General features: G+C 41.2%; 1 protein-coding gene across 6 annotated transcripts in view; it reads right to left on the bottom strand.

The window, feature by feature from the left end:
- Window positions 1-59: 59 nt before the first annotated feature.
- BACH2 (BTB domain and CNC homolog 2) overlaps window positions 60-12,353 on the bottom strand; it is a 258,650-nt gene continuing 246,356 nt past the window's right edge. For all 6 annotated transcript variants that reach the window (XM_050949246.1, XM_050949247.1, XM_050949250.1 and 3 more), the window contains 2 exons: window positions 5,177-5,383; window positions 60-1,649 (listed from right to left, as the gene is read on the bottom strand). In XM_050949246.1, the coding sequence (XP_050805203.1) occupies window positions 1,170-1,649; window positions 5,177-5,383 (687 nt within the window). In that variant the 3' untranslated portion in view covers window positions 60-1,169. The remainder of the gene's footprint in view (window positions 1,650-5,176; window positions 5,384-12,353) is intronic.

Genomic DNA, 12,353 nt, shown 5'->3' with positions numbered 1-12,353 from the left:
AAACCCACTGAAGTTGATGGGTGTGTTTCCATTTACTTCAATGGGCTTTGAGGACCTTGGACCCCAATTTAGGAACATATGCTTGACTGGTCCACTTTTTATATTTTATTAAAGAGCAAAATACATCTTACCATATAGTCCAAAAGCATAATTAACAACATTTAAACTTTGTTTGGGAAAGAAAAAGAATATAAAAATATTCAAGCAGATTTTCTTTTACACATTATATGGTGAATTCAGTATTTGGCAAGATTGTTCTTCCTACATAATCATCTCCTGAGTGTTTTTTCTATTAGCTAAAACTTTATAATTTTCTTTCAACTATAAAGCAAGGAATACAGTACACTCAAGTTATACTGAAGTCACAACTTCATTATGAAAAGAGGTTTGACCAGAAACTCAGTGCAAGTGGCAAAGTTGACCATGACTGTACAGTATCTGCAAGAAAATAAAATAAATCCACATTGCTCAAATGGCACAAAATGGCTGTGCCAAAACCAAAAACCTGGCTATAATAAAAATCTCAGATAAGCTTCCAACATTAACATTTTATAAATAAGTACAAACTGAATGATATTGCTGAACTGTGAACCAAGAAAAAAAATCATGTAACAAGTTACCAAACTAGTTCTAGTATTAAAGACAAAAAAGGAATGTTGGAACTTGTTTATACAATATAAATGAAAGTTTCCAGTTGTAGGATGAGAAAAACTGAGGCATGCAGGGACTTTTGCATATGGAGATATATATTTTATATATATTATATATAATATGTACAGTTTAGCTATAAAACTTTGATGTGTAAAGAAGCTGTCTTCAATGAAAAATTGAACATTCAGAGGAAATTCCTGAGTTAGGGTTTTGTGACATGGGTCACTGAGAAAAAAGCTGCAGTTGGGTCCTCAGAGGTGTTATGTCCATCCCTGTTAAGATTGAAACTAACATACAAAAACAGACAGTGTTGCCACTGTTTAATTCCCTGCCTGAGCAAGGGATAGCACCATTGTGAAGGTAACTCCTGCCTGTAGAGAGGAGGGAATACTTAAAAACAGTATTGCTGCTAAGACCACTGTAGTGTGCACCAAATACGTTCTTCTAGACAACAAATGAATACTGCCACTGGCTGACTGAAGAACACCTGACCAGGTGTAATGTAAGGTTACAAGTCACTAGGTGTAATCTTTCCTAGGCTGCTCATCTGTTGTACATTTATCAGTCATTTCCTGACAGAAGTCTACTGTCACTGTTTGGCTACTCTGTTCTAGAGGGAGCTCTCTTTCTGAGTAAGTACCTTGGGCAGCTCCATCAAGCCCTCTTCCGTCTGTACAATTTTCTGAGACATTGTTAGGTAGCCAGTGAGCTCCTAGTTGCACAGAGTCTTGCTCTGAGCAGCACTGCATGCCTTCCCCAACACACTGAGATGTCACTAGGTTTTGCTCTACTCCAGCTGGTGAAGGGTTGATATTAGTGGCTGTTGGTAGATCCATAGGCCTGAGAACAGGGCAATATCGGTGCAGGGCTTGGATCTGTTCAGGGCTCTGTATATCCCTACACACTTCTTGGGAAAGACATGAGAAGTTATCTAACAATTCTCCCATGCATGCTTTCAGCTGGTTCCTTTCAGACAGTAATTTCTCTTTCTCACACACCTGAAAAAGAAAGAAGGCATCTTTAGCTTCATAAAAGGCCACTTACTGCAGTTAAGCCTCTATTCCAGTTTTATATGTTGCTTTATCCACTCAGTAAAATTACAGACAACATTCTGATTTTGTATGGCATAGGATAAGTCACAGACACATGCAATACTTCGTCTTCCACCTGCTCTGCATGGACTTGTTGCTTGCATGCTACTATGTGCAAGATGTTTGGTTTGAAGAGAATAAAACCGCTAATTCTTGGAAGGCCTTTGTTTTCCTCAATCAGACTATGGTCATGTGACACACACTTTTGGAACAGAACTATTTTCTTTGAGAGAAATCCACTATCTGCATAAAGTCAGAGAAATTGGGTTCTAAGCAGATAGAGTGAGGAAGGGTTGGGGAAATAAAATTCACGCTAAAACCCAAGATCAGTCCATGGGACAACTCTGCATTCCACTCTGTGGTTTACAGTCCAACCTACAAATAACTACAGCCCTTCTTCACGAATTGGATGGGTTGTTGGGACCACAGGCTCGAATGTAAAAGTGATCCCGTGATCCCTGCCAGAGCCTGCTCCTTTTGTGGCCTTCTGTTCCCACCTGCGTGCAGCTGGCACGTGTGACTCCCATGGAAATTGTAGCAAACGGGGGTACCCTGTGCTCTCTCAGGCAAATCTTTTAAGTGAGCCTCATGTGATGCAGAAGGTCTCACGCTGCCCTCATGCACCACAAGTGAATTTCATTATGTGTGAACTAGATTAGCAATTCAACATTAGCCATTAGGAACTACTGGACTGTGATCACACTTGACCTCTGCATTATTTACCTAAGATCCTTCCACTTAGGGTCTTATATTGGCACCCATCATACTAGAATGTGTCCCACAAGTAAACACACCAGTGAGCTCTCTCTCCTTTCGCTGCTGGCAAGGACAGACTTACAGGTTTGCTTTGTTTTTTAATTAACAGAGAAAAATATTGAGGTGTAAGCAAGAATAAGAATAGCTGGGTTTAAGGTGACCAGAGAGAAAGTCTGAAAAATTGGGACAGGGATGGGGGGTAATAGGCACCTACATGAGAAAAAGCCCCAAATATTGGGACTGTCCCTACAAATTCGGGACATCTGGTCACCCTGGTTGGGTTTCATAATTTGCTCTGAGTGCAGCAAAGTTAATGATCATTGTTCTTTTGTTTGGACGCGAGTTCTAGAGGCTGTCTCCTGTCTTCACAAGTCTCTTCTCATTAGACAACAGTTTCATTATTCCAGTGGAACAAAGCTCTTCTGAGTGGCTGTAGCTAGGACTAGAGAGACAGTCTCAAGTAGCCAGGACCAGTTTCATGCAGAGCTATGAAAATCAGGACAAAGGCTTGGGACTGAACTCTGTGTTCAGTGGAGAGAGTGGTGAATCAGGGTGATACATTTTTGACAATTGGTAAGGCTGAGTAGATAGACTGAGTGTGCAGGCACATAGATGTGCACACACACGCCCTAAAGGAGACCAGAGGATTTAGCTAATGAAAAATGCTGACAAAAATGCAAAAAGCTGCAAAAATGTAAAGAAAAGGCCTAAAATTACACAAATAAAAAAAAGCAGATTTTTCAGACCAGAAAGGACCATTATGATCATCTGACTGCCTCCATTAAACAGGGCATTGAATTTTACCCAGTAATTCATGCTATATATTGAAGATGCTCTTGATTGTTTAAAAAAGTGCATGTATGAAAGTTAGCTGCAAGACGACAATGGGCATCAATTTGTTATGTCAGCTTCAGACCCATCATCGGAATCATATTGTTTCCATGCAGCCATGAGAATGGGAGAGAGACAAAGAACAGTTTACATGAAAAAACACCACCTGCCAAAATATTGATAAATCCAGCAAGAAAACATAAAAACAAACAGATGCCCAAATGCATCTTGAGATGAATAAATTATGTAAGAAAATGTATATTATGTGTGTACAGACAAGGGAGAATGCAAGTGGGTGGATGGATGGGTCTGTGAGCAGGGAATAGCATTTCACACATTGCCCATCCTTGCCGAGGTCTGGGAAAAAAGGACAATGACAAAAATTCCATCCTTAATAAAAAATAAAGCAATACATGAAGAAATGGGGACTTACTGGTCACCTGGGGGTACACAGTGTGACAAATGAATTTCAGATAAAGGCCTTAAGCCTTTAAGTCAATGAGAGTTTTGCTATTGGTTTTCTTATGCAAAAATTAGTATGTGATCCTGAAATTGAACGCTGTCTTACAATGTGTATATGCAAAAGGGCAGAGTTAAGGTTGCATGAGCTACCTTAATTTTGGCATTTCCTAACTTTTGTGCTTCATTTAGTTCTTTTAATGTATTCTGTATTGCAAAAAATATCATGGAATGTATCATGGAAAAAGGTAGCAGTGTTAGAACAGAGGATGCTTTTTAAAGTCATCTTTCAGACCAGTGCTATTGCGATCAAAAGACGAGGTTTTCTACTCAGGTAATAGCCATGAAATGGAACTCTGGAAGTGAGTTTGGGACTATATTACTTTGGTTTCAGAGATTTTCTAAGGTTATTGCTGGCTAGCTCTCATTTCTTTGGATATTTAGATTCCTTGTCTCAAGGCTTTTCTTTGCTATATTTTCAAGCTACCTGCTAGAGTTAAGAAGTTGAAAATAATTTGTGGTGAGCTGAAATATTCAGGAAAAAAATAAGAACAGCCCTGCACTAAATGCAAGAAAATAATCTCACCATGGAGATTATTCCATACACTTGAGTGCTCCACTCCATCATAGTAATAATAATCATGGCCTACAAACACTGCATGTTTCATAGAATATCAGGGTTGGAAGGGACCTCAGGAGGTCATCTAGTCTAATCCCCTACCTCAAAGCAGGACCAATCCCCAGATAGATGTTTTCCCCCTGATCCCCAAATGGCCCCCTTGAGAACTGAACTCACAACCCTCTGTTCAGCAGGCCAAGGTGCAAACCACTGAGCTATCCCTCCCCACTTGTCTTGTTACACTCCACAGCACTTGTGTGAGGATGTTAAAATTATAATTTCACAAATAGGAAAACTGAGGCAGAAAAATTAAGTGACTTGTACAAGGCCATAGAGAGGGTTGGCTTGAGGCAGCGAGACTCTGGTACTTCAGATGGTACTCCAGTGCTTGACACTCTAAATCAAGTATCACTGAAAAATTAATTTGTGTACTGAAATTAAATAAAATTAAGAACATACTCTCTCCCATTATGCACTGCATTCCCTTGAGATTATCATAAGGTATTTTTTGATTGACATAACTACTGATATACACATGAAAGCATAAATCTGGGTGAAGTGTAACTGCTTTGATTCAAAACCAAAACAACAACAAAAAACCCCACTCAGCTATCTGCCTTTGTGAAATAAAAGTAAATTGGTTATTGAGATTTACCTCATTGAACTTAAATTAACTAAAAACTGCACTGGGATTGTTTTGAATATTTGTCCATCATTTAACTGATAGTCCCATTATCATATTTAATTGAGGCTACAACAAGTAACTCACCAATTTGCGGATTTCACATTCTAAATTCTGAATACAGTCCAGTTTTCTTTTGCGGCAGCGCTGAGCTGCAATCCGGTTCTTACTGCGCCGGCGAACATCATGGATGAACTCTAACTGTTCTGAGGTTAACTTGTGCATCTTTATCATCATCTGGAAATCATTCCGTGGAAGATCTGTGATTTGATCTACAGGAAAAGGAAGCTTCACCTAAAACAAAAAGAACAAATAACAACCAATAAAGTTACAAGTTGCTTGGTTATTGCAGTAGGAACAATGGTGTGAAAGTCACTTGACTGTTTTTCCCCAAACAAATAGAGCAGCGAAAGTTTTCATAATCTCTTTGGTAACAAACAACACCCATCAAAGCCAACAAACCAACCAACCAACCCACCCATCCACCAAAGCTTATTGCTGCCATGTGATTGATTTTGTGGAGGAAATAAATTCTTTGGGCCAGATTCTCAACTGTTGTAAACCCATGTAGTTCTACTGAAATCAACAATGCTTTTGTGATTTATACCTGCTAAAAACCTGGCCCTATGAAACTAGTACTTCAAAGGAATTCTCATAGAATCTCTTACACAAACATGGAGCCTAATCCTCTCAAGTGGCAAATGTGTTATGGGAGCAGTTAATTGCTACTGATTTCAATGGGGATAGAGGATGCCAAACTCCTCACAGGATTAGGTCCAGTTTTGCAGTGGGAGTTTTATCTGCAAATGAACGGTGGGACTAAATCCCAGATTAGCTGTTATGTTAAAAAAGCAATCTGAAAACATCAGTGTGATTACCAGTTATATATAACAACAGCTAGGATTGGTTTTACAAGCAGTCCAAATTAACAGCACACCATCTCATTTGGAAGGTCAGAGTAACTGAAAACAACAATCCTTATTCTTTCTTTACTAAAATATGTAAAAACCCAAACATTTACTAAAATTCCATTTAAAAAAATTTATAAAACAAAGTCACATTTACTAGAAAAAATCTAAAACCTCAGTTACTGAAATAAAAACATTTGTTCTAAGTTCTTGTACTCCTGCTCTGATGCCATAGCTGAATGCAAACACATCAGTCATTTCTTTTGATTTCGGAAATTATAACCCTTTCCCCCACAGTTCTCATTGATTATGCATTTAAAAAACAAAACAAAACAGGACAGGGGATGGATCACTTGATGATTACCTGTTCTGTTCATTCCCTCTCAGGCACCTGGCATTGGCCACTGTCGGAAGACAGGATACTGGGCTAGATGGACTTTGGTCTGACCCAGTAAGGCCGTTCTTATGTTCTAATGGAAGTTAAAGCTGTAAAAACAGTCTTTGAGACAGACAATGTCTGTGCACATGGAAACGTTGCTGGATGGATTGAAACAAAAGCAATTTCTGGCATAAAAACTGTGTTTCACATATTTTGTGAGCAAATGAGAGTTGTGTGCAAAAAGGCCAAATTACTGTAAATTGGAGCCTTACTTTCCTTTGAGTGAGACAAGGTGGGTGAGGTAATATCTTTTATTGGACCAACTTCTGTTGGTGAGAAAGACAAGCTTTCAAGCTACACATGTCAGGACCTGAAGAAGAGCTCTGTGTTAGTTCAAAAGCTTCTTTCTCTCACCAACAGAAGTTGGTCCAGTCCAAGATATTACCTCACCCACCTTCTCTCTCTAATATCCTGGGATCTATATGGCTATGCTGTCTTTTTAGTGTCATATCTACATTGATCAAAAGATGGCAGCAAACATTTAAGTTTTACTGTGATTATGCAGTTCAACTCCTATTTAAAGTGGACTATACAGTACTTAATAATTCGCTACCAGAGAAAATACATTTAGTTCCTCTAGCCAACCAAAAGATTCTGATGAAAAGGCTCCTCTGATATTCAAACATGCAATTATCACCGTCAATCAGTGGCCTTCAAGTATGTGGCGAAAAAGTGATTAAGTGCACAGATAACTCTAAAATGAAAACACCTTTTCTCAGTTTGTTTACATCTAATAGTTTGCTAAGGACACACACACACACAACAAAACACACTGACATTCATGATAATTTAATCTCTTCAGATTGGCAAATGCCAGCAATTTCCTCACTTCTTTATTGTTGCCTTGCATTTCCATGCCCTCTAATGTCATTGCTCCATTTTTCTCCAAGCCCTAGCGACGTGAAACTTGGTACAAGCACCTACTGTATCCTTTCACACAGTTTTCATGCAATGAACTTTGCCCCCTATCCCTGTGAAACTGGCTCAGAGACTGCCTAATATTATAACACATCACACTGCAGATCAGTTTAATGGAAGAAGAAATACCAAGCAGGAGCTGCCAGGGAAAACAATACTTAGCTTATATACACAGAGATTGACCTTAGACATGGTGATGTGGACTACCTTGTTTGCAGACTACTACCCACTGATATGAAGAATGTTTGATTTCCCTTTCATTCCCTTTGGACAGTAAACAAACCTAGTGTCATATGGTTTGCTCTTAAGCCTCAGCCAGTGCCTGAAAAAAATTGTCTGTGGATTCCTTTGGAAGACGCCCCAGTTTAACCCAGAAAAATAAGGCTTTTACATTCAGGTTTTGACACCAAGAGTGAAAGCAAATTTTAATTGTTTTGCTCAAAAAGTTGTTTATGTGCAGACAGAAAATTTGCCTGTATTTCATGTCACAGGGAAAAGTTCATGTGGCAATATGTTGGAATCCACTTGTAAATGCCAGGGAAAAGCAGGGCAAGGAGATAGGAAAATAAATAGAAACAGATTCAGAAATGACATGGGTTGAATGTGCAAACTTGGAGGACTGGGCTTAATTCTGCTCTCCATCAGGAAAAGTAGAGTGACTCCACTGACTTCAATGGCAGAGTTACATGAGATTAAAAAAGTAAAAGGAAGACAGTGTGAGAACATCAATCTCAGCCTCTTTCACTTTATAAATTATTTTTAATGTAATGCCACTTTCTTTACCTTTAAATAGTGAAACTATTTCACAGCTAAAAAAAAGGCTTCTGTGGAGTGGCCGCTGTGAGTAACTATTCTATCGTGTAGTTATAAGAAGCTAGTGATATTTATGTTGATTGTGGGCCAGATTCTTGACTGATATATACTGCAATAGAGCTACGTAGATTCCCACAAGTTGAGGATCTAGCAATCTCTCAAAGGTGAAAAGAACAGGAGTACTTGTGGTACAAATTTACCTGAGCATAAGCTTTCGTGGGCTACAGCCCACTTCTTCGGATGCATGTAGTGGAAAATACAATAGGAAGATATATATACACAGAGAACATGAAACAATGGATGTTACCATACACACTGTAAGGACAGTGATCAGTTAAGGTGAGCTATTATCAGCAAGAGAGAAAAAGAATTGTTTAGGGGTAATGAAAACGGCCACTCCTGTTCTTTTTGCAGATACAGACTAACACGGCTTCTACTCTGAAACCTCTCAAAGGTGAGTAGCCTGCTGTATAAAACCAAACAAAGAGCTGCTTCTGAAAGAAAAAGGAAACTTTTCTGAACTTGGCCTTTCAGAGATTAAGGAATTTTCTAGAACCAATTTAGGATATTTCAAGCAGAAACATCCACAGAAGCCACATTCTTTCAGTGAGTTATTACAGCAGAAGCTATATACCTAAAGAGGGGAGCTATCTTAGGCCTGGTCTACACTACGCGTTTAAACCGATTTTAGCAGCGTTAAACCGATTTAACGCTGTACCCGTCCACACTACGAGGCCCTTTATATCGATATAAAGGGCTCTTTAAATCAGTTTCTGTACTCCTCCCCAACGAGAGGAGTAGCGCTAAAATCGGTATTACCATATCGGATTAGGGTTAGTGTGGCCGCAAATTGACAGTATTGGTCTCCGGGCAGTATCCCACAGTGCACCACTGTGACCGCTCTGGACAACAATCTGAACTCGGATGCAGTGGCCAGGTAGATAGGAAAAGCCCCGCAAACTTTTGAATTTCATTTCCTGTTTGCCCAGCGTGGAGCTCTGATCAGCACGGGTGGCGATGCAGTCCCAAATCCAAAAAGAGCTCCAGCATGGACCGTACAGGAGATACTGGATCAGATCGCTGTATGGGGAGACAAATCTGTTCTATCAGAGCTCCGTTACAGAAGATGAAATGCCAAAGCGTTTGAAAAAAGTCTCCAGGCTACACAGTGCTGTGTGACAAGCGTAATGGAAAGCCAAAGAATCAAATGGATGCTCATGGAGGGAGGGAGGGGGTACTGAGGACTCCAGCTATCCCACAGTCCACAGCAGCCTCCGAAAAATATTTACATTCTTGGCTGAGCTCCCAATGCCTGTAGGTTCAAACACATTGACTGGCATGGTTCAGGGTATAGCTCGACAATTTACTCCCTCCCCACCCACGTGAAAGAAAAGGGAAAGAAATCGTTTCTTGACATCTTTCAATGTCACCCTATGTCTACTGAATGCTGCTGGTAGACGCGATGCTGCGGCAGTGAAGAGCAGTATCCACTCCTCTCCCCTCCCTGGTGGCAGATGGTGCAGTAGGACTGTTAGCTGTCCTTGTCATGAGCCCGTGAGTGATCCTGGCTGGCCTCAGGTGAGGCTGGCCGGGGGCACCTGGGTAAAAATAGGAATGATTCCCGGTCATTCCCAGTAGATGGTACAGAACGGCTGGTAACCGTCCTCATCATAGCAACTGGTGGCTGAGCTCCATCAGCCCCCTCCCTTTCCTGTGTAAAGAAAAGATTCTGTACTGCCTGGACTATCATAGCAGCGGCATGCTGGGCTCCTCTCCCCCGCACCGCTTAATGTCCTGCCTGGACTGTCATAGCACTGGGAGGCTGCCTCCCCCTGATTTTATCTCACTAACAAGTCACTGTTTCTTATTCCTGCATTGTTTATAACTTCATGACACAAATGGGGGGGGGGACACTGCCACGGTAGCCCAGGAAGGTTGGGGAGACGAGGGAAGCAACGGGTGGGGTTGTTGCAGGGGCACCCCCCTAGAATGGCATGTAGCTCATCATTTCTGCGGGATCTGACATGGAGCAGCTGTGCTCTCTGATACACTGGTTCTCTAGTACACTTGCCCCATATTCTAGGCAGGACTGACTCTATTTTTAGAAACCATAAAGGAGGGATTGACTTAGGGAGTCATTCCCAGTTTTGCCTTTGCGCCCCCGGCCGATCTCAGCCAGGGGCACCCATGATAGCAGCAGACAGTACAGAACGACAGATAACCGTCATCTTACTGCCAATTTACAATGGCAGCAGACGGTACAGAACGACTGATAACCGTCTCTGCTATCATGCAAAAGCAAATGAACGCTGCTGTGTAGAGCTGCAGTAACGCCTCTGTTAGCGGCATCCAGTACATATACGGTGACAGTAAAAAAAAAAGCTGAATGGGCTCCATGCTTGCCGTGCTATGGCGTCTGCCAGGGCAATCCAGGGAAAAAGGGTGCAAAATGATTGTCTGCTGTTGTTTTCCCGGAGGAAGGAATGAGTGACGACATTTACTCAGAACCACCCGCGACAATGATTTTTGCCCCATCAGGCACTGGGATCTCAACCCAGAATTCCAAGGGGCGGGGGAGACTGCGGGAACTATGGGATAGCTACAGAATAGCTACCCACAGTGCAACGCTCCAGAAATCAATGCTAGTCTCGGACCATGGACGCACACCACTGAATTAATGTGCTTAGTGTGGCCGCATGCACTCAACTTTATACAATCTGTTTTACAAAACCGGTTTACGTAAAATCGGAATAAACCCGTAGTGCAGACGGACCCTAAGTATCTAACTATCTATACAGTTACTTCTGTTGGATTTTTATATCACAGCAGAGGCCCTGTTCTTCACCAAAGATACCTAAAATACTGCGTCCTACATCACTATACATGCCAACCCATTCTGCTATCATTGCAATTAATATCTCCCCTAAATTATGGACGATAAAGTCAAAGGAAAGATGGCCAAAGAACGCTTGTGAAAACTAAAATCTGCTTATGATTTTGGGGGCTTTTTCTTCATTAGTACCATGAAGATGCCAGTGTAAATGTCATTACATTATACGGCTAAGCAATTCAGTAGTGACCTAGATAGACAGGGACAGCCATTGACTCAGCAAGTGAAAGGTGCATACAGAACCAATTAATTCTTTCAAGCTTCACTAGCTAATGCCAGCTTGGATAGTGTGCTATTTACTACTGCACTGCTCATGTACTGTACTAATCACTGCTTTTCTTCTGAATTAAGGGACAGAATCAGGCCCAGTACAATCCACATGAGAGATGTGATCAGGTGACTGGAATTTTTCCTATCTAGTGAGTATCTTTAGCTTTTCACTTTTTATTTCTGATGGAATTTTCCCGGCACCTTACTTGGGCTGCCACATCTCTAACAAAATACCAGCAAGGTGGCTGAACCGCCTTGACCCTAGCAGCAACATTAAAACAAGTGAAGGAGCCCACAGGGAAGGGTGTGTAATAAAGCAGGGACCCCTAGACACGGACAGCATCTTTAAACACAGACTCAAAAAATCTTGCTCTTTTGGCGTTTGCTTTGTTTGCAAACAACGTAAAAACTGCTAGTGCGTTCTTTTTAAACTGAAAGTGGCAGCCTAGTGACAGCCTGTGGTACTTAAACAGCTTGGCCCTGACACAGCTTGCAGCTCCTGGTGAGTACATCTAAAGTATGGATTGTATCCTAGGAGTGACTTTGTGGGAGGTGAGAATTGTTTGTTATATCCTGAGAATACAATCACAGCTGTTATTTCTGATACTGTTTTCCTAAAATGCATTTAGAGGGGAATTTTCAAAAGCGCTCTACATTGGCTAAACTTGACTGCCACTGAAGTCATAGTGTTAGGGTGACCAGATGTCCCTATTTTATAGGGACAGTCCCAATGTTTGGACCTTTTTCTTACATAGGCTCCTATTATCCCCCACCTCCTGTCCCGATTTTTCACACTTTCTATCTGGTCACCCTACATAGTGTTGACTCCCAACAGGAGCTGCATCAGGCCAACAATGGGGCTTTTGAAAACCCTGCTCCCCCTGCACAAACACTGTGATATATATATTTCTGTACACTGTGGTGAAAGCTTTCAGAAACAGAAACTGCTTTTTCTGACCACAGTCTCCCCTCCTAGTCCAGTGGAAAACCAATGAGAGGCCAAAGCCTAAAGAACAAACAAAGAAT

Source organism: Gopherus flavomarginatus, chromosome 4 (genome assembly GCF_025201925.1).
Source record: "Gopherus flavomarginatus isolate rGopFla2 chromosome 4, rGopFla2.mat.asm, whole genome shotgun sequence".
NCBI classification, from domain to species: Eukaryota; Metazoa; Chordata; order Testudines; family Testudinidae; genus Gopherus; species Gopherus flavomarginatus.
Note: the sequence above shows the minus strand (reverse complement) of the source record. Positions and strands in the feature narration are given on the sequence as shown.